Below are 27955 nucleotides of genomic sequence, written 5' to 3'. Positions count from 1 at the left end.
AACTGAAGGTGATAGTGAGCCAATGGAGCTTTTTGTGTGTGTGTGTGTGTGTGTGTGTGTGTGTGTGTGTGTGTGTGTGTGTGTGTGAGACATAGTCAGACCTGTGTTTCAGGAAAAACAGAAGGTAGGCAGAGTTGAGCCAGCCATGGACAACAGAGGGAGGAGATGTAGTATCTTGTGGGAGATACTGACTGACTGACTCCAGCATCACTGGACCCCAGACAACAAGAGCAGGAAAAGGAGAAACCAAATCTGACCAGCCACATCAAAGACGAAATGGTAATTTCTAAAGAAAGATATTAAATAAACAGAGAAACAGGCTACCTTGCAACAGAGCCTGTGGCAATGGCAAGACATTCACAAACAGGGAGGTTCAGAAAATGAATGGCAGGATCAAAGTCAGAAACTCAAATAGAAGGAAAGGAAGCTAAAAAGGCATTTGAATTATACAATATTGACTTGAAGCTCAGGCCATGTAGACAGATGTTTTGCAGACCAAAAGAAAACTGAATATAAGGTATAAATAGAAACTACTATATAACTGAAGGTTTGCACCCCACCCCACCCCACCCCCAGCTCATCCCAGGTGGCCCTGATGGTGACAGTGACCTGTAGCTGGCCCAACACATCACCTATGTGCACCAACATGGTCACAGCCCCCTCCCCCCGCCCCACTTTGAGTCACTGGACACTAAATGTTTGAGGTGTTACATTGTCATGTTCCAAGAGAAACAGCCTGCAGTGCCTGGGTCTTTGGCTGACTACCAACTGCCCATGTGGAGGTGAGGCATGAAGCCTGGACCAGGAGGGATGCCACACACACACCTGCTTGGACTCTGCTAGTCATTCCTCAGCTTTCCACTGCTTTGGCCCCACTGAGCATAGTAGCCAGTGTGACCCTAAGACTAATGGAGATGTCTAAGGATCCATTGCTGAAGGACAAGGGGCTAACGAGGACCCAGCAACCTGACAGATGTTTGCCTCGGTGCAGGAGCTGGTCCCTGTGATAGATGAGATGACTCTGTTTAACTAAGTTTGTTCAACTTTTATGACATTGAAGGAAATATGGGATTATCGAGCTATCCTCTATTTAACTTTTATGACCTCAGAGGAATGTACAAGATTGCAATATGTAAACAAATTCTTTTTCTGTCATTCTGATATAATTTTGCCAATAAAAAGCCTTGTCAGAATCTTCGTACTTGTTCAGGTTTTCTCTGAGGCCTGAACCTATGTTTGGGCATAATAAAAATTAGGTTTTTAAATCCATAATTTCTGTGTTGTGATACATACTTGGCAGCAGCTACTCACCACATGAATGCAGAGAGAAAACATTTTTCCCACAACAGGACTAATGCTCTAGAGTAGGCAGGAGAAGGAATTAGTCTTAATGAGAAGTAGGGCTCCATCTTCTTCTGGAACATAGCAGCTGACAATTCTCAAGAGTTGAGGAGTTCCAGGCACAGGCACCTGTGAGATCAACTCCACAATTTTCTCAAAGTTAAGAATTTAAGTAATATGGAGTAAATTTGGGGGTTTTGAGAGGGAGATGACTGGGTCTTGAGGAAAAAAAATGAATGACTGAAGAAAAGGTAGAGAGCAATTTGAGATGTTTCATTTAGTCCAAGGATTCTTAACATTTTTTGTGTCATAGACCTCTCCAGCACGCTGGCAAAGATTGCAAACTTGTCCCCAAAATTGTTTTAAAATACATAAGATGCATAGGACTACAAAGGAAGCCAAATATAGCTACACAAAGTTTATACTAAAAGATTCAAACAAAGTTCATAGACCTTAAGAATCCCTGAGGGCTGGGGTGGGGTGGGGCAAGAAGAGGGGAAGTTTTCCCGTAGGTTTTAATTCTCTTATTCTCAGGAAAGAGTATTAACTTGGGTTGAAATGATTCTTGTTTGTTACATCCATAAAGTCTCTATCATTTCATGTGACGTGGAATGATTGTTTTGTTCTGGCTTGGAAGTCTTTCTGTAAATGTACACAACTCCTTTGGTTGTAAGATCTGAGGGCACCGAGGAAAACTTTTCTTCTGGAGCAAAGCCTTCCTTCAGTCATTACCCCCTCAGGTTCTTCCTGACATGAGTTCTCTTCATTGTGTAGGCTCTGTTCTCAGGTGTAATGCCATCACACCTTGATTGCAGCCATAAGGTTTATCTCCCTTATAAACTCTCTTATGTTCAGCAACCTGTATGATACAGCAGAAAGACTTTGCAATTCAACCAATCAATAAGTTTTTATTAAATGCCTCTGGTGTTTTAGGCACTTTGCTAAGTCCTGGGAATACCAAGACAAAAGAAAATATTTCTCACCCTCAAGTAATTTACATTTACCTACGTAAGGAGATATTTCACTTTTGGGGCATCTCTTGAATACATCTCTTTCCTCTGATACTACTAATCACTTCCTACCTGGCCTATTGCCACAGCTGCTGGATGGTTTAGCCTCAAGTCTCTCCCCACTCCAGTCCACCCTCCATTCAGGGACTAAAGTGATTTTATTAAAATGAAGGTCCAATCATGTAATCCCGCCCACACACATACACACTCAACAAATTCCAGCGGCTCCATATCACCTCCAGGAACAAATACAAAATGCTCTGTTTGAAGTTCAAAGCCGTATATAACCTAACCCCACCTTAGGCTTCTTACATCTTATTCTCCAACACGTACTCTTCAATCTAGTGACCTTGGCTTCCTGCTCTTGTTCATTCTACAAACAAGACACTCCGTCTCCACACTCCAGGCATTTTCTCTGGCTGTCCTCCTTGGAATACTCTCCCTCCTGACCTCCACATACTGGCTTCCTTCAAATCCTACCTAAAATCCTATCTTCTTTGGAAAGCCTTTCCCAACTCTTAATTCTACTACCTTCCCTCTTTTAATTATTACCTATTTGTCAGGGGAGGGGGGAAGAAAGAAGGGGAGTTACATAGCACCTACTATATGCCAAGCACTGTGCTAAATGTTTGTTTTGTTTTCACAAGCATCTCACTGGATATTATTACTATTGCATGCATGCGCAAATGCGCGCGCGCGCGCACACACACACACACACACAAACACATTTCAGGGACTATCATTTGCTTCTTTTTGCATCCCCAGGGCTTAACACAGTGACTGGCATATAGCAGGTGCTTAATGTTTATTGATTCATTAATGTCCCTAATTCTGCTTGTATCAATGGCAGCTAGGTGGCACAGTAGATTGAGTGCTGGTCCTGAAGTCAGGAAGACAAGTTAAAATCTGGCCTCAGACACTCATGAGTTATGTGATCTGCCTGCCTCAGTTTCCTCATCTGTAAAATGGAGATAATAATAGCCTCTACCTCCCAGGGTTGTTGTGAAGATCAGATGAGATGATAATGGCAAAGTGCTTAGCACAGTGCCTGGAATATAGTAAGTGCAACATAAATGCTAGCAATTAATATATGAGACACATACAAACCACATACAAGGAAAATTTGGAGGTGGAGGCACTGAAAACTGGAAGAACCAGAAAAGACCTCCAATGGAAAGTGGGATCAAAGCTGAATTGTGAAGGAAACAATGATGCTAGGAAGCATAGTGAGGAAAGTATCCCCATCCAGTATGGTGTGAGGTTGGGGGGACAGCCTGTGCAAAGGTACAGATGTGGGAGGTGGTATTTTGTGTGTGAGCAATATCGCACACGTTTAACGACTATGGCTGGGTTATAGAGAGGACGAAGAGTGGCCATGTAAAAGTAGCATGGAAAAGCAAGAAGGGGTCATGTTGTGAAGTTATAAATGCCAAACAGGAGTTTATATTTAATTATAGAGGGAACGTTGAGTCACTGGAGTATCCCAAGTAGGAACATGACATGGTTAGACCTGTGCCTTAGGAAAATCACTTTGGCAGCTATGTGGAGGATAGGATAGAGTAGAGTGGGGTGTCATCTGAGGTAGGAAGACTGGATAGGTGTCTATAGCAATTAACCAGGCAAGAGGTGATACGACACTGAACTAGGTTGAGTAAAGAGGAGGGGATGGGTGAGAGAGCATGATTTGGCAACTGACTAGATGTAGGGTGAGAGTAGAGAACTGAGAATGAGACTGAGTTTGTGAAGTTCAGTAAATGGGAGGAAGGTAATACTCTTGAGAGCTAATTTGGAATAGAAGTAGGTTTTTGGGAAAAGCTAATGAGTTCTGTTTTGGAAATGTGGAGTTTGAGATGCCTATGGGATTTTCAGTTCATAGTGAACAAGGAGGTAATGATGGGAGATTGAACTCAGATGAGAGACTGGGGCTAGATATACAGATGTTGGAATCATCTATAAACATAATAAATTAACTAATGGGAGCTAAAGAGATCACTAAGTGAAAGCACTTGGCAAAGAAGAGGGCTTAGGACAGAACATGGATTTGCCCAGTTAGTGGGCATGACATGAAAGACGATCCACCAAAGGAGAGTGAGAAGTAATCAAACAGGTAGAAAAAGAAACAAGTGTTTCATTCATCATGTTTCTCCCCAACATGAATTCTCTGATGTCTTTTAAGATCTGATCTTCGACTAAAGGTCTTGCCACAATTCTGACATTCATAAGGTTTCTCGCCAGTATGGATTCTCTGATGCTGCTCAAGTTCTGCCCTGCGACTGAAGGCCTTACAACAGTCATTACATCCATAAGGCTTTTCACCTGTATGAATTCGATTATGATTTGTAAGATGTGATCTCAGGCGGAAGGCCTTTCCACAGTCAACACACTCATAAGGTTTCTCTCCTGTATGAATTCTTTTGTGTCTTTTAAGTTCTCGGGTGTGACTGAAGGCCTTTCCACATTCCTTACACTCATAAGGTTTCTCTCCAGTATGAATTCTCTGATGTTGATTAAGTTGTGCTTTAATTCGGAAGGCCTTCCCACATTCTCTACATTCATAAGGTTTCCAACCAGTATGAATTCTTTGATGTTCAGTAAGAGCTGAATTCAGGCGGAAGGTCTTCCCACATTCACCACATTCATAAGGTTTCTCTCCAGTATGAATTCTTTGATGTTCAATAAGAATTGAGTTCAAGCGAAAGGCCTTCCCACACTCAGTGCACTCATAAGGTTTCTCTCCACTATGAATTCTATGATGTTGAGTAAGCTGTGCTTTTAGTCGGAAGGCCTTCCCACATTCAATACATTCAAAAGGTTTCTCACCAGTATGAATTATCTGATGTACAGTAAGTGCTTTGCTTTGGCGGAAGGCTTTCCCACATTCATTACACTGATAAGGTTTCTCTCCAGTATGAATGGTTTGATGCTCAGCAAGACTTTTGCTCAGGAGGAAGGCCTTGCCACATTCATTACATTCATAAGGTTTCCCATCAGTATGGATTCTCTGATGTTTAGTAAGAGCTGTGTTCAGGCAGAAGGCCCTTCCGCATTCTTTACATTCATAAGGTTTCTCTCCAGTGTGAATTCTCTGATGTCCAGTAAGGTGTGAGCTCCTTCGAAAGGACTTTCCACATTCATTACATTTATAAGGCTTCTCACCAGTATGAATTGTCTGATGTTGCTTAAGCTGCCCTTTTAGTCGGAAGGCCTTCCCGCATTCACTACACTGATATGGTTTTTCACCAGTATGAATTGTCTGATGTTGATTAAGCTGGGCTTTTAGTCGAAAGGCCTTCCCACATTCATTACATTTATAACGTTTCTCTCCTGTATGAACTCTCTGATGTCGAGGAATCTGTGTCCCTAGGCTGAAGGTACTCCCATAGTCATTATGTTTATAAGATTTCTCCCTAGCATGAATTCTCTGATGAAGAGTAAGCTGTGTTGTCAGAACAAAGACCTTCCTGCATTCATTACATTTATAAGGATTCTCTCTGGTATTAACGATCTCTTTTTCAGTCAGTGCTGTATTCTGCTCAAAGGCATTCCCACATTCATTACATTCACAAGTCTCTCTGGTACATATCCTACAATTTCCCACATGGGCTGAATTATGCCAGTAGGATTTCCCATATTCACTACATTTAGAAAGAATTTTCTTTGAGCACAGTCTATTACATTTTCTCAGATTTATATACGGTCTGAAGCACTTTCTATGAGCTTCATACATACCGAGACTCTTTTCATCTCTTTGCTGTGAGAAAAAAATTGGTCCTTGAAGGACACTCTTTCCACAGTCTGTAGTATATTCAAGGCCTCTTGATTGATTCGGAGGCTTCATCTGTGGGAATGCTGCTTGCCAGTGCTGTTCCTCTTGGTTCTGCTGCCTCACTATTCTGGAATCACATGCCAATGCTTTGTCCAAATCTCTCCTAAGTTTTTCCTGCGGCAATCCTCGCACTTCTTGAGATGCTTCTCTGGATTCACACGGAAACTCCCACTCTGAAAGAAAGGAAAAATGTGCATTATCCTCCTTGTTTCTGTTGTATGCACAGCTCTGTCTCTGTAATCCAACCAGAAAAATCATTCCCTAAACCTATTTTCCAGCAAGATGCACCATAATTCTAGCCAAATAAAGACAGGGTCCCTGTCCCAACCATCTCGCTAACAGCTGCTGCGGGGGTGTATGATCCACCAACAACTAGCTCCCAGAAAGCTGCCAACACAGGTTTTTTGATTGGCTTTACCAAGGAAAGTAACTTTAAGAGGTTAATAATCTCAGTTTAATCAAACATACAAATACCATTCATAGTTCAGGGGGAAAAGATCAGCCCCCTGAACTTCAAGGCAAATACAAACAGAAATTACAAACATCAATAGACAGACCTTGTCTGATTCAAATCATGATACATAGTTACCAGTACCAACATCTGGGTTGCAAAGTTGGGGGGCAGTTTGCAGCTTGCCCAGAGTCTCAACACTCCTTCCATGAGTGTGGCCCAAAAATCAAATGCCAAGCTCTCCTCAATTATATCCAGTTTGGAGCCCTGAGGGCTCTGACCTCACCCAGGCTGGGTCTGGGAAAGTTCTCCATCCCCAGGATCACAGCATATACAAATCAATGACTCCCAATTGTCTCAGTACTGAGAAATACTCCAAGACAAAAAGATCCCACTTTATCTGCCCCATTCAAACAAAGGCCAGAATCATTAAAGGCACTTAAGAGAAGAAAAGCAAAAACTCCCACCTTAATTACTATCATATAATCCACCCCTCCAGGGTCCATGGCCTAACAAAAATCTAAATTAAATGGCCATGGATCCTGGAACAAAATAGAAGCATTATACATTGCAATCATATTCAGGGAAACATAACAGCATACAACATCCACCCCTAGGTCAAAGGGAGTCAATCTCTTTAGTCTAAGCAAAGTTCTTCTTGAGGGTGTATCCTCCCCACACAACAGTTGCAGGCTTCCTCCTGGCACCCTCAGGTACCACCATGCTTTAATTAGCAAAGTCCAAATAGAGTTCTCTTGGGGATGTGTCCTTCTCCCCACACTGCTCCAGCACCCCACTTCCGAGTCCTGAGGGGCAGCTGGGCAACAAAGCCCACAGGGTGGGGTCCCTGGGGGTCCGTGGCACTTCCCCCACCCCACCATAGACAAATCCACCCCTCCCTCCTGGGTCCCAACCAGTCCCAGTGGAAGGGACCAAAAAGACAGACTCACTGCCTTGCCGCAAAGCTTCCATCTTGCCCCAGGGCTGAACTCCAAGCTCCTGGGTCCCGACTCCGGCTGGCCATGCCCGGCTTCTTCCGGAATCCAGATGTAGGTGGTTCCCCACCTTTGCGCTCACCTCACCCAAGTCAGCCGGAAGGCGGCTCGCCGCTCTCACCTTTCCAAAGTTCTCACGCAGGCAGTCTTCTGCTCTGTTGTATTCTTGGGTTGGCTGACCCGATACTAACCCGTCACACGCATCTGCTTCTGGGACCTCCTTACCTTACCTAATGCCACTAATTTACTTTTCAACTTTTAAAATGAAGATCGGATAATTCTGAAAACAGCTGCTTCTGTCATGCAATTCTGAGACCAGCGCCAGAGCCTTTTTCATTTGCTACTTCTATGGATTATTTCCCTTGATACTCTGGACCTTTTATTTTTCCATATAAAGATTTTTAACAATAATCTGACTATTGTTTTGGCTATTTCGACAGAGCAGCGCTTTCAAAATAGGCTGGCACAGCATTAAAACTGGATCATGTAAAAATTCTCTCATTCACACGTTGTCTCCCCCAGTAGAATGTCAGTTTCTTGAATTCAAGGATTGTTTCTTTCTTCTCTTTGGATCTCCTGAACAAAGAACGGTGGCGGCCATATAGTTGTTTTATAAACGCTTGCATTTAAAGAAACCTACAGATGCTAGTGGCTTATCTTCCAGCTATTTTGTGCCCTCCACCCCGTGCCTTTAAATACATCTTAAATGGAATCTTTATTTCTACCTTTATCTCTAACTTCTCATAATTCTACAAGGAAATATTTGTGGTCTTTCTGGGTTTGTTTCTTGTACTGATAATTTGCTAAAGTAAGTTTGTCAATTAATTTTAAGGTTGATTCTCCAGAGTTTTCTAAGTAAATCATTATATCATCTGCAAATAAGTATAATTTTGTCTTTGCCAGTACTTGATTCACCCTAGGAAGTCTACCCAACATGCTTCAGGTCCTTCTAACTTTCTCCTGACATTCCAAGAATACCAGCGGAGTGTATGGGCTGTCTACTTGTCATCTCTCACCCTTATCAAGCAACCAACTTTTCTTTTGCTATCATGTATTTTCCCGACATCTATTTTTCTTCAAAGTCTAACATTTGTTATATATTAAGGAAAGATCCATTTCTCCACTTTTTAGTGGAGGATTGTATCCTTTTCATTACTGCATAATTATAGTCAGAGGGTCATTGAACATGATTACTACTGTTGTACTTTTCCAAAGAATCCTAAATGATTTTGACATGTTACAAAACACCTTGTTAGAAGAGAGCCTTTAATATAACATTTTGCTCTATCAATCAACTGCTTCCTCATAATCGTATCATAATATAGTATTCTCCAGATCTTGTAATCTATCTGAAAATATTACTTATAAAAGCCAGTCTGTTCTGTACCAAAAGCCTCATTTAGTCCACTCTCAATGTGTGTGCGCATAAACTTGGAAAGATTTTGTACAGGTGGGAAAGTAAACAGAGAGTTCTGAAGTTGTTACCCATTTTAAACAATATTTCAAACTACTTCCCCCAGGTTTTGGCCTCCTCCTGCCCTTCAGATGCCTCAACGTGAACTAATTTAGAACCTCCTAGTGCTGTCATCTCTCGAAGGTCTCAATGTAGACTGATGAAGAACCTCCCAAAGCCGTCACATCCAACACGGATCTATCTCTTCCACGTGGCCTTGGTACAACCCGGCTACCCTCCTGTGTTTGTTCTTTTGGGGGCCGTTGCTACATCCTCTGGAAACACATTTAGGAATGCTGGGTCAGAGTCCAAGCGTAGTGAATGAATCTCCCGTCCTTGATGATGAAGTTTGTACACATCTCTGCAGATCTTGACCATGTTCTTCTCGCATTATCTTCTTTAGATGCCCTTGGAGTAGTAATGATAACAGCAACAACAGCAATAATAACTCGCATTAAATCCTTACAGAGGCAGAGTGCTTTACAAATACTATCTCATTTTATCCTCACAGTGATCCTGGGAGGTAGGTGCTACTGGTATCCCCATTTTACAGCTGAGGAAACTGAGGCAGACAAGTTAGGTGACTTTCGTAGGATCACACTGTTAGTAAGCGTCTGAGGCTGGATCTGAAGTCAGGTCTTCCTGACCCTCGGCCCAGTGCTCTGTCCACTGCATCACTCAGCTATCTCATGAATTAGATATATCTCTTCTATGCATTTTAAAAATTTGTTTTAACCTCCCTGCTTCTCTCTGGTTTACAAGGCAATATGCGTTTCTTAATCATCCTTCCAATCTGACTGTTAAGATTTCACAAATGAGTTTACAATCTCAATTGGCACTGCCCTTAGGCAGCTTCTCCTTTCCATTTGGCAGGTCAGTCCAGTGCTTGCCAAGGGGCTCTGGGGACCTTTAGTGCAGGGCAGACTGCTCTCTTGGCTTTGCTGCTCCATTTGCCTTCAGATGACATGCCCCTTCTCTTGTTTCTCCAAGTTTTTCAGAGCCATCATTTCTTATGCCCCTTAGCATTAAGGACATTCACTTTATTGCTTGCTTTTAGCTACCACAAAGAGGGTGAACTTCAGTACAGATTATGGACCTTTGTTTCTGTCTTTGACTTCCTTGGGCAATGGTCCCAGTAGTATCAGGCAGCAAAGTACAGTGGATGGAATGCTTGGACTTGGAATCAGGAAGCCCTGGGTTCAAATTCTATCACAGACACTTAGTACTGTGCAGTCCAAAATTGTCCAATCTGCAAGAAAAACCACTGAGGCAGAGCTTCAAGTCAATCGCACTTTATTAAAGGGCCCATGGCCCTCTCTAATGAAGTAGACCTCAGATCTTCCTCACAATCTGAGATGCCTCCTTTCCCCACGTCCTTACTTTTATAGGGTTTGATGCCCAAACATGCAAAAGACATGGTAAAATACAGACTCTCATTGGCTGATAGACATTGGTTTTGACTCTGTAGGAGGGCCAGAAATGATGCATCTGCATGGGTGGTCACAAGATGGGCAAGGCAAGGGTCATCTCTGCTAAGTGGTCATGAGATTGCCACCTCCTCGTGCTGGACAAGAGAGGGTGGTCTGGAGGTACAAAAGCAAGCTGGGGGACTTTCTGTATTACACCAGTGTCCCCTCCATATTGGGCTTAGACGTGGAATTTGAGCAAACCCAGATGGAGCTATCTTTGTCAACATTCTTGTGGTTGTGCAAGCAAACTATTAAGTGAATGTTAAGGGTGAATGCTAAGGTTTGAGGCCAACTATAAAGGCCTACTATAAGAACCTATCTTATCTAGTTATCCCTATATGGTTTATGTAAAATATCTACTAATAATATTTATTCTTTTATTATTTTTAGATGACTGATTTTCAACAATTCGGCTAGCAGCTGCCGTGGAGGTGAAAAACGAATACAAGCCCAACAACAGGAACACTGCAAGACCAGGTTCTTTTGATCTGCTTTACTAAGGAAAGCAGTGTTAAGGGGTTAACAATCTTACGTTAATCCAGCATACAAACATCATTCACTTAGTTCAGGGGAAAAAGCCAGCACCCTGAACTTCAGAGCAAACACAAACAAATTACAAACATCAACAGACAGACCTTGTCTGATTCAAATCTCAATTCACAGTTACCAGAGTTTAACAAAGTCTGAACATCCAGGTTTACAAGCTGGAGGGCTCTTAACTACAGCTGCCTAGAGTCTCCACATCAGCACACCACCAAGAGTGACAGCCTCAAGCAAACAGTTCTGTTCCCTCTTTTTACGCACTCTTTAGCCATCATCAAACATAATCTGAGCGACCACAAGCTAAGTTCTTACTATTGGCTCTGGTCTTAGCAACTCCCCTTAGGACCCTGGGGGCTTCATGCCCACAATGGCTTAGCATCTAGTAGCTAGGGGTTTTGGGCCTACTTGGGAGCAAAGATCTAATCAGACCTCCCTTCATTGGCCCCACCTGGAGCCCCACCTTAGTTACCAATGCACCAACTAAATGCATACTATTAGATGAGCATATCACTGATAATTGCTAATAGTCGTTACCCCTTTCAGAATCACACTGAACTGATCAATGCTGATTGGAATGTCCAAACGAATTATTTCTCATAGTAGATGTGCAACTCCAGGCAAGTTCCTTAGCCTCTCTCTCCCAGCTCCTTTATCTGTAAAAAGGACAGTGGACTTGATAAATTGAGAACTTCAGTTCTCCATTTATGCTCCTGTGACTGTAGTGGGAAAGCTAGGTACCAGTGGGTCAAGAGCTGGACTCAGAAAGACCCGAGTTCAAATCTGGCTTCAGACACTTATCAGCTGTGTGACCTGGACAAGTTATATCATCTGTCTACCTCAGTGTCTTCATCTACGAAATGGAGAGAATAACAGCAAAGACCAATATTTGCCAAGCTCTTTATAACCTGAAAGTGCCATGTAAACCCCAGCTACTGATTCCAAAACGAAACCAAGAGCTATTGAACAACTTCAGAGTTACACCAACCAAGCAACCGGTCTTTATTAAGCCTCCTCTACATGCCAAGGACCCCGCTAGACACTGGGAATTCCAGTCCAAAATGAAACAAGCCCAGCCCTGGTGCCCCATGGGTCACAGCCCCTCCAACACCGAGTCTTCACTATTTTCCTTCCTGCCTGTTTGCATAGTGTGAGGCAAAACCTCAAAGCTTTTGAACCTTTTTTGAAAACGGTTTGTTCATATATCTGAGTGTAAAGAACATTTTAATAAAATAATCCTAATAATTCATAGAAGAGACCCATTAGCAGGAAAGAGGGGAGCAAAGAGGACATTTTTTATTTTATGGCAGTTTCTAAACAACTCTTGAAAAACCAGCATATGAATAAATGAGCTCTCAAGTGAGGTGAAGCAGGAATATACCTGCTGATCAGAGAGCAAGTTCAAGAAGAGAAGTGAAAGCTTTATTTGCAATGGAGGCACCTTCTTCTCTGACTCAGGAAGGGCACATGAGTACAGGGAGTCAAGACATTGACTCGTCCGGGAGACAACGAGGCTCAGTAAAGCTGCAGCTCCTGCCCAGAGGTCTGGAGCTGATGCTTGCAAGGACTCGGCTGCCCCATCTGGCTTACTCACCTGCATGGCTGCTTCTTGGGACCGCTCTCTCCGGCATCCAAGGTGCTCCCCCTTGCTCCAACTGGCAGATCAAATAGGGTTTAGAAAATACAAGTCCTGCTCAACATAAATGGGAAAGAGTCCAGATCAGAGAACCAGCTTAATTTCAATCCTGAATACTGCTCTTTGGGGATAAGTGGTCATAGGAGGAAAGCCCCAGGATAGTATTGAAGCATATGTTTTGCTGTGATGCCAAGTACAATGGTGGGTGAATTACCTGGAATGAGCAAAAATTTTCATATGGTTTTATTTTGTGACAGCAATGGTCATGAATATGTACTTCTACTGACATTATGCTAACTCAGAACATCTGAAACTGACCCTAAGGAAATGGACTGAGCTGGTTTCCCCTCCTTTAGTTAGTTCTCTGTCAGATGAGTGCCAGATTTCTTGCCAATCACAGATGTGTCATTGTTTTCTTTCAAATTTTAAATTATATAGTTTTTAAGAATGGATGTTACTCCCAAGGAAATGTGCAAAAGTTGTAGCTCTTACAGAGCACTCTTCAATGACTGTTAGCAATATTACAGCAGCTATTGGGGTGGGGAAGTCAAGAATCTCAAGGGTCAATAGGATCACACTGAAGCACAAAGGAAGATGCAAAACATTAAGAAATGACAAACTGTGTTGCAAAGCAGCCTAATTAAGCCTTGGAAAACAAAGACCCTCCAATGCCTTGATAGCTGCAGGGACTGTTAATGATTCCTCTGTACTGTGGCCTGGGTTTCTTGAAGATAGAAGAAACATGAGACCAGTTAAAAAAAATCAGCTGCTAACAAATGTTATGAAGAAAAAACTGCTTGTCAAAGTCAAGACAATACAAAGTCTGGAAAAGTGAGCATCAGAAAAGGTAATTTTTACTGATGAAACTCACTTTTTCATTTAAGGTTATACCCAAACCACTGTCAGATATCCAAGAAAGTCTGTGAGATTTGATCATTTTTGTAAGACTGCATGACATCCATCCAAAGAAATGATCAGGGGACTTTTTACTTCCAGGAGACCTACAGGTCTTGTCCCCAGTGAGAATGATGAACCTTGATAAATATATTGGTATATGGAAAGCAGAATTGTTCCAGAATAAAAGAAATTCTCAAATGAAGATGTCATACTGCAATAAGATCTTGTGCCGTGCCACATGCCATGAAGAATTAAGAAACTTACCCAAGATATGGAGATAAATATTCTCCAATTGCCTGGAAAATCATCTGACGTTAAAAATTTTTTTTTTGTCTTAGAAGTTAAATTCTAGAGATTTGTTTTGGAGGTATTTATTATCTCTCCCTCCCATTACCCTACGACCACCAGAAGAACCATTAAAAAAGAAAGAAAGAAAAGAAAAAAACATGCCTAGTGCAGCAAAACAAAATCCCATGTTGCTCAGGTCTATAGATACACATCTCCTTCTGCACCAGTGGTCCATTACTTCTCTAGCAGGAGGTGGGTGGCATGTTCCATCCTCACTCCAATGGACTCAAGGTTTCTTGCTGTAGTGAACAGAGTTCTAAAGTCTCTTAAAGCATTTTTCTCTACAATGTTATTGTCATTGTATGAACTGTTCCGGTTCTGCTCACTTCACTCTGAATCAGTCAAAGAAACACGCCCAGGATCCTCTGAAACCATTCATTGTCATTTCTTAGAGGCCAATGATATTCTATGATATTCATATACCATAATTTGTTTAGCCATTCTCTAGTTAAAGGTGCTCCCTTAGTTCCTAATTCTTACCACTACAAAAAGTGCTAGTATAAATATTCTTGTGTGTGTGGATCCTTTTCCTCTTTCTTTGTTCTCTTTGGGCTATAGGACTAGTAGTGGCTTTGCTGGGTCAAAGAACATACATGGTTTGGTAATCTGTGGGGCGTAGTTCCAAGTTGCTTTTTAGAATAGCTGGACCAATCCGCAGATCCACCAACAGTGTACTAGTGTGATCACTTTCCTGCGGCTCTTTCAATACCTGTCATTCTCCTCTTTCGTCATCTTTGCCAGTCTGAAGGGTGTGAGGCAGAACTTCAGAGTTACTTTAGTTTGCATATCTCCCATAGTGATTTGGAGCAATTTTTTTCATGTGATTATTGATAACCTACAATTCTTCCTTTAAGAACTTTCTGTTCCTATCCTTCAGCCACTTCTCTGGGAATGGTCCTATTCTTATAAATTTGGATTAGTTTATTGTATATCTTGGATGTGAGCCCTTATTAGAGAAACCTAACATAAAGATTTTTCCCAGTCACCTCTTTCTTTTCTAATTTTAACTGCATTAGATTTGTTAGTGCAAAAACTCCATGATTATGCATAATCATAATTGTCCATTTCTTCTTCTGTGATACTCTATCTTTTGTTTCGTCCTCGGAAAATCTATGGGCTCTAAGCAAGGCTAGACTTAGAAAAATAGACTGCTCAAGGAATGCTAAATATCCAACGTAATAAAAGCCTGATTTTATGAAGAATAAAAAAGAACATATGTCAATATCTTGTGAACTCCATGTCAAATCAAGTCAACTAACACATATTAAAGACCTACTGTGTGCCCAGCACCCAGATAAGTGCCAGGGATACAAAGAAAGGCAAAAGTAGTCCTTGCCCTCAAGGTACTCACAGTCTAACAGGGAGTACAGAATGCAAACAACTATGTACAGAAAGATATAGCCAGGAGATTTAAAACTTTTCAAAGATATAAAGTTATAAGGTTTATTTTACAAGCCAACAAATTTGATTTTTTTTCCAGTTAATTTGAGCTATACTATAGTATGGAGGGAGCAGAGGACAAAATGGACTTGGGTAAGGAAAGAAAATGTGTTTTCCTTGACCTGCTCCTTGTTAACTGAAGACAAATCATCCTTGTCTTCAGGGTCTTGAGGGGAGAATCTCAGATCTCCGGGAATAGAGAGGGTGGGAAATTAAACCTTATGGACAACAGCTCAGGGGTCAGTTTCAAGGTGCTTAAAAAAAAAGCAAAACCTTTCATCTGCGAATAAATAAAATGTCCTGTCTTTCCTGGTCACGAAGATTTAGAAATTTTTAGTCTGTGCACACTAAGCACCAACTGCTCAATACTCCAGATACTACAGAGCATTTCCTAAGGGATGAAGCAGAAACCCTCAAATGAGCAGAGTCTGGGGTAACCGTCCTTACCCAGGCAAGCCAGGGTCCTATAATTCTCCAGCATCACATCCTTGTACAACTGCTTCTGCGAAGGGTCAAGGTATCCCCATTCCTCCTGGGTGATGTCCACAGCCACATCTCTGAATGTCACTGATTCCTGGAACACAAAATGAAGTGAGTTGGTGTTCCTTTCTGATTCTGATATTTACTATGTTAAATAGAGGGCCAAAGTGACATATTTCCAACATTTTATCTAAATACAACTAATATGAGGACTTAAAGGTTGACAGCTGTGAAATCTTGATACTGAGTACTATGTGGTGACTACGGGACAATTGTATATTCCCTAATTGTGGCCTGGCTGACAGGAACATGGATTTTGATTACTTAATATCAGTTAAAGTCGAGTCATTTCACATAAGATATCCTACTGTGGAGCAGCAGAATTTGTCAAAACCAGACAAGTCAGGTAAAATAGACCTCAGAGCAGGTTCTAAGAAGAAAACTCAGGGATAGAAATACGAGAGACCTATCATACTCAGACCTTGTCACACTTCATTTCAATATTATGTTCAGTCTGGGATGCCATGGTTTAAGAAGGATATTAACTAGCTGGAGAATGTCCAGAGGAGGGTAACCAGGATAGCGAAGGGCACTGAGTCCATGTCATTGAGGGCTAGTAGACGGCACTGGAGAGCTGGCTGAATGGAAATGGAGAAGTCTGAGGGAGAATATCATATCAGTCTTCAAGGAGCTGAAGAACTGCTGCGTGGAGGAAAGATCAGACTTTTTGTGTTTGGCCTCAGAATGCAAAATCAGGAGCAATGGATGGAGGTATAACACAATTATCAGTTTTTTGCAAATATGATAATGTATTTTAAAGAAAACCTAGAGTCAAGTAAAAAGTCATTTAAATCACTAATAACTTCATGAAAGTTGCAGGATATACAACAATGCCACAAAAATCATCAGTTTTCTTATATAAAGGCAATCAGGTGGCACAGTGAATAGTGTTGGACCTGGAGTCAGGAAGACTTGAGTTCAAGTCCAGCCCCAGACACTTACTAGCTATATGACCCTGGGCAAATTACTTAACCCTGTTTGCCTCAGTTTCTTCATCTATAAAACAGAGACTAAAAAATAGCATAAGGATCAAATGAGATAATATTTGTGAAGTGCTTTGCAAATCTTACATACTATATGAAGGCCAGCTGTTGTTGTTTGTAACAGAACCCAGCCGGAAAATAACAATAAAAAGTTATGAAGTATGGGAGTATATTTACCAAGAGTCATCCAGGGACTAGAAGAATCAAACTAGAAAACACTCTTTGGAGAAATACATGTAAATCTAAAATGAGAGAAACATTCATTTTTCACAGGTAGGTCAAGCCTTTATAAGAAAAATGATAGTGCTACCTAAGTTTATCCACTTACTCAGTGCTGTACCAATCAAACTCCCAAAGGAATATTTTGTATTCCTAGAAAAAATAATAATGAAATTCATATAGAGGAACAAAAGGTCATCAAAGAGAATAATGAAAAAAGTGAGCATAGAGTTTCTTGGTACCAGATCACAACAAAATAGTAATCATTAAAACATTTTGATGCTGGTCAATAGAAAAGAGGTCAATCAGTAGAGAAGATTAGGCATAAAACGTACAGAAGGAAACAAACAGTATTTTATAAGCCCAAAGACCTCAGTATTGGGGTGGGGTAGTAGCAGGTAGGGGAGACAAAAACTGATTGGAAACTTGTAAAGGATTCTGGCAGAAACCGGGTGCAGACCCATCTCTCACACCAGACACCAAGATAGGCTCCAAATGGATACATGACCTAGGCACATAAGGTCATATCATAAACAAATCAGAGAAGCAAGGAAAAATTAACTATCAGTTTTATGGATAGGAGAAGAGTTTGGAACTAAATAAACAATAGAAGCAATCACACAAGACAGAATGGACAATTTTGATCATATAAAATTCAAATGTTTTGCACAAACAAATGTAGTAAAATTTAGAAGAGAAGCAGGTAACTGAATGGCCAAGGCAAAATTCACAACAGTTACTACTGCTATGAATATGCTGACTTGGTTCTGTGTTGCAAAATATAACAGATTCTCCCTATATAAGACAGAAGAAGCAAAACATTTATTCAGACACCAGGAAGCCCAGTCCCCAAACCAGTAAGTCCAGGTCCAATCCATCCAAGCAGCAAAGAAGTTAATACGCATTATCACAGCAGGGAGCCACTCCATTCCACAGCCTTCCCTCCCCCTGCTGGGGCCTTCCCACCAACAAATACTCATGAATCCTAGCTGACTCCTTGCCTGCTCTCTCCCTCAGTTCTAACTGCTCTGAGCATTTCCTGCTCCATCCTTCCAGTTCCACTTGTTCAGCAAGGTCCTCCCACCATATGTGACTTAGGCTTCTTAAGCTGGCCACAGGAGCCTATAAATGGATGGGAAGATCTTCAAATTTACATTACCATTACAGCAACTGGGCGGAGGAGGCGGGGAATCTTTTCAGCATGTTTTTCTAACAAAGGTCTTACAAGGAACTAACCCAAATTTATAACCACAAGGACTACTCCCCCATAGATAAGTGGTCAAAGGATATGAACAGTCACTTCTTAAGGGGAGAAATCCAAGCTATCAACAACCATGTGAAAAAATGCTCTAGATCATTAACAATTAGAGAAATGCAAATTAAGACAATTTTGAGGCTCCCCGTCACTGCCATCAGACCAGTGAATTGACCAGTGAGTAAAATGGCCAACGATGGAGGACTGTGGGAAGACAGGTACACCAGAGAACTTCTGGTGGAGCTGCAAATTGGTCCAGGCATTCTGGAAAGCAATTTGGAACCAGGCCCAGAAAGTTACCAAAATATACATCCCCTCTGACCTAGCTATACTACCAGTACACCTAAAATTATGTCCACTGATTCTTTTTGTAGTAGCCAGAAGCTGGAAATGAAGATGTCCTCCTGTTGTAGAATGGCTAAATAAAGTGTAATATGTGGGGAGCCAGCTATGTGCTGTTTAGGCCTCTCAGACCTCTGCAAGGCAGGGTCAATTGAAAATGGGTCTATTCACAGCAAGGCCAGTTTTAGGATAAGAAGACTTGGCAAAGAAAACCCACCTTTGTAGCTGACTGCCCACACGGGAGATGACAGAAATGTTTCAGCCTGGTTACCTATATGCGAGAGAACATAAATGTTTCAATTTGGTCAGCCTTGAGGAAAAATAGTGTCTCCCTCCTAGGAACAGAGACAAAAAACTTAACCAGTGCTTTATTGTACTCTTCTTTGAAGTCTGGATGACTCAGCAATTAACCTGTATAAAATACTGTCAGCAACTCCATTAAAATCAGTCTATAGCTTGACTATACAACTTGCCTAGCCCCACGTCTTTGTCTTTTTGTGTCCATTACTTCATCATATATTCACACCACTGCTGGCACAGTAATATAGGAATGCAATGCAATATTATTTTGCCAAAAGAAATGGCCAATTTCGGAGAAAACAGGGAAGATGTTTAAGAACTCGTAAAGTTCCTAAATAACATAAGAATTTTAAAAATTCTGTTCTCAACAAAAGGTAGAGGCCTAGCTCTGCCTTAGATGTGAGCAGGAGAGATGAGGAAGTGATGATAAAGATTGGAATATTACAAATTAAGAGAGATGGATCAAGGATGACACGGGGGGAAAAACCAGGCAGTAGTACAAATACCTTATGTTGATAAAATGAAAAACTGTAACCTAATAAGAACTAATTAAGTGGCACCTAATTAAATATAACCTTAACAATTAACAGGCTCACCAATAAAAGTGATTTGCAGAAAGGATTAGAAAGCAAAACCCCCAAATGTGCTGCTTAGAAGAAACAAATGTAATGCATAGGAACGCATATAGGGGCAAAGCAAACAGCTGGGATGAAACAGCTGGGTGTGATTCTTACAATGGAATTGTCACAAATATACATACCTCTCAGATTCCCATGAAAGTTATGGAAATAGCGATCACATGGGGAATGAAATTAATAAACCAATGGAGAAAGATAAAAATCTTAAACATATCCTTTAGAGTCTCAATAAAGGAAAAATGAAGGAAAGATGACTCCCCAAATGGACAATGACAACGTAAATAGTGAACAGATCGAAGACTCTATCATACAGACAATTAAAATGATGTTAAAGAGACTAAGAAAATGAAATATGAAGGTGGTCTTTCAGGAAAGAGTGAATATCCACTCACCTGCTGGGTTCCAGCTGTTGGGAACATCGGGGCCATTGGATCCTCTGTGAAGCCGCCTTCTAGGAAGGAGTGGATTCATCAGAAGGCAGAGCTAGAGAAGAAAAGGGGACGGTGAGTCGAAAACTGGCCCTTCCTTGCTGTTCCCAGGCCCAGGAAATTGTAATCCCTACACAGCTTTTTGCTGAGTTAGAAGTCAGAATGAAGTTATAAGGCATTTCCAGAATTAAATGCGACTCATTAGAGAGATAAAAACAAGACAGCAAGGTGAAATAGAACACCAAGGCAAAAAAGAGTTCCCAAATCCAGCATAAAGGGACCTAAACTTGTGCAGGGGAATGAACAGGTGCCGGGTGCAGCTCACTCATTCACTACCCATATCTGGGACACAAAGTAAGGGTAGATTGAGGAGAGGACCTGAGCCTGGGGGGGATGTTCAAGGGTGAGCAGAGGTAACAGGTCCTATGGATTATGGACTGAGTGTGGAAGAAGTTCAGAAGCAAGAAGCAACTGTATGGCTCTGAACCCAGGCACGGAGCAGGGTCTGACTGAGATCTAGCCTCCAGCTCAATGTAAAGCCTACAACAGAATAACCAAGAAGGAATCCAAGACCCAAAGGGAGCCTGTGGGCTTTCCAGCTCGTTGAGAGTGGCAGAGACCAGCAGTAGGCTCCTGGAACTCCCACTAGGGGCAAGTTCACGAGGGTGTTGCTAAGACCTAAGTTCTGGTCAGGAGCTTGCATAGTTCAGATCGAAAGGGCCAAGATCTGACTCTGCCCTGATTAGATCACTTTAGTATCACTAAAAAATAACAGGTCTCCAGTCTGAGCTGTCCCTAAGATCCTGGAATAACACAACACTCAATACCCCTATAAAGCAGCAGCAATACCAGCCCAGGCTTCCCTGCCCGCCCAGAAGTACACAAATCTTGTACCTAACATAAAGTTCAAGATCATGAAGGAGGCTACAAGACACAAACAAACAAAAGAACCCCAACATTAAAAGTTACTATAGTGACAGGGATGCTCAAAAAATAAAAAAAAGAGAAAAACTCCAAAACATTTACAAGCAAAGCCTCAAAGAAAACAATAACTTGTGTACAATTTCGACTGGTTGATTGGTTGTTGTCTTTTGTTCTCAAAGAGGACCAAAATGACATCACTATGCTTGAGTCAAGATTCAATGTGTCCGACTGCAGCTGATCAGGCCAATACGACCTCAGAAAGCTCTACCACAAGTCGGGCACAAATAGTCTGTGTGAACATCTGGGGTAGATAGTCCAAACTTGTGCATCCTGCATTTCCTTTGAGCTGTTTCAATTCTGCTTTGCTCATAGAGCATAGCACCTTCTCTGATGTGGGAACGCCATGCTGAGTGGTCCTGTGCCAATGTCTCCCAAGTCACACAATCAATTCCAAAGTTCCTGAGAGAGACTTTGAGAGTGTCCTTGTATTGCTTCTTCTGACCACCATGTGAATGCTTGCCCTGTGTGAGCTCTCCACAAAACAGTCTTTTTGGCAAGCAGACGTTTTGCAGTTGCAATTTCAACTAGAATGCCTGGAAGAGATGAAGAGTTTAAAAAAAAAAGAGCTTAAAATGTTTTTATAAATGAATATACTAGAGGAAAAATGGGGAAAGAAATGATAGGTATGGAAGAAGAAACTGGAAAGAAAATCAATAACTTGGGATAAGAAGTATAAAACCTTACTCAAACAACAAACTCCCTGAAGATTAGAATGGACCAAATAGAAGCTAATTAATGACTCAACAAAAAATATTAAACAATGTCATAAGACTGAAAAAATAGAAAATGTAAAATTTCCCTTAGCAAAAACAACTCTCTTAGAAAACAGATCCAGGAGCAAAAAAAAGTTAAAAATTATTGGACTACCTACGCACCATGATCAAAAATAAAGCCTAAACATCCTATTTCAACAAATTTTAAAAGCAAACTGCCCAGATCTTGTAAAACTAAGGGCAGAGTAGAAGTAGAAAAACTTTACTGGCCACCTCCTAAAAGAGACCTCAAAATGAAAACTCCTAGAAACATCACAGCCAAAATTCAGAGCTTCTAGGTCAAAGAAAAAATTCTATAGGCAGCCAGAAAGAATTCAAGTGCTACAGAGCTACTGTCAGGATCACCCACAATTTCGCAGCCACCAGCACAAAGCAGCAGAGAATTTGGAATACAGCATTTCTGAATGCAAAGAAGCAAAGAATATGGGGTGACAACTAATAACTTAGTCAGTAAAACTGAGTATGATGTTACAGGAGAGAAAATGGATATATAATGAAATAGAAGCCTTCAAAGTATTCCTAATTAAAAGATCAACTTTCAGGATCAAACATAGGAGGGAAAAGAAACACAAAAAGGTAACCATGAACAATGATAATGGACTAAACAAGGATAAACAGAGTACATTCAGATATGAGGGGATGATACATGTGTCCTCCCTGACCCTATCAAAGGTCATAGAGGGAATCTAATTAGATAAAGTCTAAGAATAGTTCTCATAAGTCTTGATCTTAGGAGAAGAATGGAAAGAGAGGAAAATTATCTCCCATAATCATCAGTAGGGAGTCTATACAAACAAGGAGAAAGGGGGGGGGCAGCTGATACTTCAACCACACTCTCATCTGAACTGGTCAAAGGTGGGAAAACACACTCATGCACACATACACACACACACACACACACACACAGAGTTGGGTATGGAAATAAATGGTTTCCAAGCATTCTTCTTTTTAAAACAGTATTTTATTTTTTCCATTTATATGTAAAGACAATTTTTAACACTCATTTTTTATAAAATTTTGAGTTCCAACTGTTCTCCCTCTCTCCCCTCCCTCTTCCTTTCTTAGGACGGTAAGCAATTTGATATAGGTCATATATGTACAATCATGTAAAAAAACCTATTTTCATATTAGTCATATTGTGAAAGAAGAAACAATCTGCAAAAAATTAGTTTGAAAAGGAAAAAACACACGAAAATGTAAAGTAAAAACAGCATTCTTCGATCTGCATTCAGACTCCACAGTTCTTTCTCTGGATGTGGATAGCCATTTTCTATCACGAGTCTTCCACATGGTGTTTGCTGCCTGACAACTCCAGGAAAAAGGTCAGGAGAAGAGTGGAAGTCAATGGTCTGACCAAGACCTTCGATACTGTTAGTCCTAAGCACTTGTGCAAGATCGTGGCAAAATTTGTTTGCATGGAGAAATTTATCAGTATTGTACACCAGTTCCACGAAGGCATGCTTGCACAGGTTCTGCATAACGGATGAGGTTATCACACTTTCCCAGTCACCAATGGAGTGAAGCATGGCTGTGCACTTGCTCCCATGCTTTTCTGAATGATGTTTTCAGTGATATTGTCAGACCCCTTCAGCAAGGACAAGAACAGCATCAAGGTCAGCTACCACACTGATAACCGTCCTGATCAATATAAGGCCACAGGACCCAGATGGCTCTCGAGGAGAAAGTGAGGCTGGTGACTTTGCACAGGCTTCTTCATTCAAATCAAAGTCAACTGCAAGTCATGTCATCATCTCCCTGATGTCATGGTCCTCTTTGAGAATGAAGGACATACTATAACACAGAATGTTTAACTTGAAAAGGCTACAAGCTGTGTTGGTAAGCAAAATGGGCTCCTTACCACTTAGTGCCCTTGAAGAGTTTGGCTTTTGTTTGCTTTGAGTAATTCAGTGTATTTCACTGAGCCTTACTAGGTGCTAAGCCCCAGGCCCAAACCCCTATTAGGTGTGGAACCTATGTGGGTGTGGATTGGTGACTGGAGTGGGGCCCAAGGTGGGGCTGGCTAAGGGGAGGTGCTAACTCCAGAGCCATGCCCTATTAGGTATTAACCTAATCTATGTGAATGTGAACCTCCCAGGGTCCTAAGGGGAGGGGCCAAATCAAGAACCAATCACCAGAACCTAAGCTCTGGTCATTCAGACATTGCTTGATGACATCTGAAGCCCTATAAGAAGGGAGGACAAAGCCATTTGTGCAGGGCTCTCGAGATGGTGTTGATGAGGAGACTCCAGGCCGCTGCAGCTAAGGAGCCCTCCAGCTTGTAAACCCAGATGCTAAGACTTTGTTGAACTCTGGTAACTATGTATTGGGATTTGAATCAGACAAGGTCTGTCTGTTGATGTTTGTAATTTGTTTGTATTTTGTTCTGAAGTTCAGCGTGCTGGCTTTTTCCTCTGAACTAAGTGAATGATATTTGTATCCTGAATTAAAGTAAGCTTGCCAACCCCTTCACCTTGCTTTTCTTAGTTAAGCAGATCAAAAGAACCTGTGCTGTTGGCAGCTTTCTGGGTGCTGGCTGTGGGTGGATCTTGCACCCCCACAGAAGCTGCTAGCTGGATCGTGGAAATACAAGCCAAGACCAAAGTGGAGGGATTGCTGGTACATGATTTTGTTTGCAGATGATTGTGCATTCAATGCAGCCTCTGAAGCTGAGGTGCAAGAAAGTATGGGTTGATTTTCTGCTGCTTGTACTAATTTTGGCCCAACAATTAACACCAAGAAAACCCAGGCACTCCATCAGTTACCACCACACCTTCCATATATGGAGCCATCGGTTACAGCAAATGGAGAAGTTCTGAATGCTGTGAAGAAGTTCGCTTACCTTGGTAGTGTACTTTCTTGGGATGTACACGTAGATGATGATGCTGATACACTCATCACCAGAGCTAGCTCAGTGTTTGGGAGGCTCCAAAGGAAAATATGGGAGGGAAGAAGTGTTAGACTGACTAACAAATGGAAGGGCTACAGAGCTGTGGTGCTGACTTCACTGTTGTATGTCTGTGAAACTGGACAGTCTACCAGTGCCATGCCAGGAAACTGAATCACTTCCGTTTGAATTGTCTGAGGAAGATTCTGAAGATTACCTAGAAAGATAAGGTACCAGACACTAAGGTCCTTACTCAAACTAAACTGCCAAACATTCAAACTCTACTATAAACTCTACAAACTCTACAACTCCGATGGGCTGGCCACATTGTTTGAAAGCCAAATGTTTGTTTGCCTAAAAGACTATTTTTACTAAGAACTCACACAAGTCAAGTGTAGAAGCGAAGTGTACAAGGACACTCTCAAGGTCTCTCTGAAGAACTCTGGAATTGATTGTGTGACATTCGAGTGTTTCAACAATTTGGCTAGCAGCTGTTATAGGGGTGAAAAACCAACACAAGCCCAACAACAAGAATGCTGCCAGAACAAGTTCTTTTGATCTGCTTAACTGAGGAAAGTAATGTTAAGGGGTTAACAATTTTATTTCAATTCAACATACAAATATCATTCACTTAGTTCAAGGGAAAAAGCCAGGACCTTGACCCTGAACTTCAGAGCAAATACTAACAAATTACAAAGATACATTATAAACAGACCAAGTACAATTCATAGTTACCAAGAAGGCATCAACATCTGGAGTTCACAAGCTGGAGGGCTCTTAACTACAGCTGCCCAGAGTCTCAAACCAACACTTCTCCAAGAGTGAGAGCCCCTAGCAAATAGCTCTGTTCTCTCTTTTTATAGTCTTTGGACCAGAACTTAGGCACATACTATTGGCTCTGGCCTTAGCAACTCCCCTTAGGACCCTGAGGGCTTCACACCCACACAGGCTTAGCACCTAGCAGACAGGGGTTTGGGCCTAGGGCTTTGCACCTAGTAAGGCTCAATCAAAGACACTTAATTCATCATTCTAAAACAGTAAAAAATTCCCAACTTAATTGCCAATACAGCGAGACACCGGCACAGGACCACTCAGCCTGGAGCTCCCACATCAGAGAAGATGCTGTGCTCTGTGAGCAAAGCAGGATTGAAACAGCTCAAAGGAAACGCAGGATGCACAAATTTAGAGCCATTTTGTCTCCAAATGTTCAAAGGGATTACTTGTGCCCAGTGTGTGGTAGCACCTTCCAAGCTTGTAGGACTCTGCTCAGCCACAGCTGACACACACTACCCTGATTCCAACATATCATTTTGGTCCTCTCTGAGCACAAAGGACAATAACTAACCACTCATCCTGGGGAAATCAGGAAGCAGAGAGAAGGAACAAGCATTTATGGAGCACCTACTACGCACCAGGCACCGCGCTATGCACTTTTTACGAATATTATCAAATTCCATAGTGAGCTTACAGCCCACTAAGGCCCCCAGATCGTTTTCAGACAGACTGTGGCCAGCCATGCCACCTCTATCTGGTAGCTACGAAGCTGACTTTTAACCTCATTTTAATTCAGCCTTGTGAAATTTCATCTTATGAGACACGACTGAAGCCTCCACACTCCTGGGATTTTCAGTCACTGATCTGCAGGGCAAATCTGAAGTTCCATCATCACTCCCTGTTTAGAGCTTGCAAGGGCTTCCTTTTGTTTCCAGGGTGGTAAATAAAACACCTCGGCTTAGTCCTCTGAAGCCCTTCCCAAGGTCAATCCGTCAGCAAACATTTATTAAGTGCCAAGCCCCGCGCTAGGCACTGGGGACACACAAAGGCATTTAGGGTTAACCTAAATTTAACCCCCGGGAGATAACAGCCTGACGGGGGAGACCCGTGGGGACACACACATGCACACGAGCTGCGCCCGGGATAAGGCGGAGCTAAGGAATGGGGGGAAGTACCGGAGAGCGCAGACTGCTGCTCTGGAGTCAGACTCGCCTTCCTGAGTTGAGATCCCGCCTCAGACATTTCCTATCTATATGACCCTGGGCGAAGCACTTCCCCCCGCTTGCCTCGGTTTCCGCATCTGTAAAATGCGCTGGAGAAGGAAGTGTCTAGCCCCTCCAGTGTCTCTGCCGGGAAAACCCCACGTCGGTCACGGGGTCCCTGCTGAACCACAAAAAGGCAAGGCTTCCGGTGGAAGGCGGGATTGCGGATGGGACCTGAAGGAAGCTGGAGGTCTGGGCAGAACCTTCCGGAGGCCAGGGTCACCGGACCGAAGAGCACGTGGCTGGCTGCAAAGGTGGACGGGGCGGGGAATAAGGGGCCTGGGATCCCCAAGGGCAGCCCTTTGCGCTGGATCCTGGAGGTCAGCGGAGGAGAGGCTCCCGTCCAATATTCCTGCCCTATTTCTCAGCCTCTAGGATACAATCAAACTTGACCTTACTATTCCCCCATTCCCACCTCTACGCCTTTGCAAAGGCTGTGCCCCTCGCTAAGCAAGCTCAACCTCCTCCCCTCGGCTTCTAGGTCATCTTCTACAGGAAGCCCTTCCGAACTGCCCACAGGCCGGAAGGTAAGAACCACGCGGTGGTAGGTGGCGTAGGATTGCTCCTCGCACGCTCAGCACGGTGCACTCAACAAAAGGCCCAGCCCCGCCGCCGAGGTGACAGCGCGGCTGCTGATTGGCCCACAGACCGCGCTCGGCTTCGAGTCCACCAATGGGGGTGTCCTCTCGGGAAGGGGGTGGGGCGTGGAAGCAGACAAGCGCATGCGCTTCATTATCCGCGATGGCGCGCTTCACTCTCTTCCCACCCTTCTCAGAAGCTGGTCCCCGGCCCCACGCGACCTCAGGCTCCCCCACTCACCCCGACTCGGGCCCACATGAAGTCGGAGGGCAGAGAGGAGCCGAAGCGGCCGCGAGCCCTCCCAGGATGACAGCGAAGAGGTGGCGGAAGTGACGTCTGCGTGGTCGCGCTTCTCTTCAGATCGGCTCCAATCCTGGGAAGATCCCCTGCCGTGATCCCCGCCTCTTCTGGGCCGCGCCTGTCCGGGTGTCGTCGGCAACCCCAGCTAGGCCAGGCAAGGCCTTCTGGGAAGTGTAGTAATCCGGCTGGGCCCTGTGGGCGCATGCCCAGATGGCGGGGGAGGGGGGGGGGGGGAGGGGGGGAGGAGGGTGTCGGCCCATCCCGGTCTCCACGGTAACCTCAGCTTGG

General features: G+C 42.7%; 1 protein-coding gene across 2 annotated transcripts; it reads right to left on the bottom strand.

Annotated features, from left to right (window-relative positions):
* Positions 1–3389: 3389 nt before the first annotated feature.
* LOC118842785 (zinc finger protein 260-like) lies at positions 3390–27684 on the bottom strand. 2 transcript variants are annotated; one of them, XM_036750123.1, is made up of 6 exons: positions 27608–27684; positions 20076–20166; positions 18963–19016; positions 15854–15980; positions 12680–12775; positions 3390–6350 (listed from the first exon to the last, which is right to left on the bottom strand). In XM_036750123.1, the coding sequence occupies exons 2-6, from the start codon at positions 20109–20111 to the stop codon at positions 4480–4482; spliced, it is 2184 nt and encodes a 727-aa protein (XP_036606018.1). In that variant the 5' UTR covers positions 20112–20166; positions 27608–27684; the 3' UTR covers positions 3390–4479. The 2 variants fall into 2 exon arrangements, with proteins under 2 accessions (XP_036606018.1, XP_036606021.1); XM_036750126.1 differs by lacking the exons at positions 18963–19016; positions 20076–20166; positions 27608–27684 and adding an exon at positions 17107–17131.
* Between the last annotated feature and the right edge of the window lie 271 nt (positions 27685–27955).

The sequence above is a fragment of the Trichosurus vulpecula genome, chromosome 1, assembly GCF_011100635.1.
Source record: "Trichosurus vulpecula isolate mTriVul1 chromosome 1, mTriVul1.pri, whole genome shotgun sequence".
Taxonomy (NCBI): domain Eukaryota; kingdom Metazoa; phylum Chordata; class Mammalia; order Diprotodontia; family Phalangeridae; genus Trichosurus; species Trichosurus vulpecula.
Note: the sequence above shows the minus strand (reverse complement) of the source record. Positions and strands in the feature narration are given on the sequence as shown.

Bases quoted from the DNA above. Each gene is read 5' to 3' on its own strand.
- LOC118842785 (XM_036750123.1), bottom strand. From the start codon at position 20,111: ATGGCCCCGATGTTCCCAACAGCTGGAACCCAGCAG. The intron at 19,017-20,075 runs GTGAGTGGATAT...TCTCGCATATAG, and splicing joins CAACAGCTGGAACCCAGCAG to GTAACCAGGCTGAAACATTT. The intron at 12,776-15,853 runs GTAAGGACGGTT...TATGTTGAGCAG, and splicing joins TAGGACCCTGGCTTGCCTGG to GACTTGTATTTTCTAAACCC.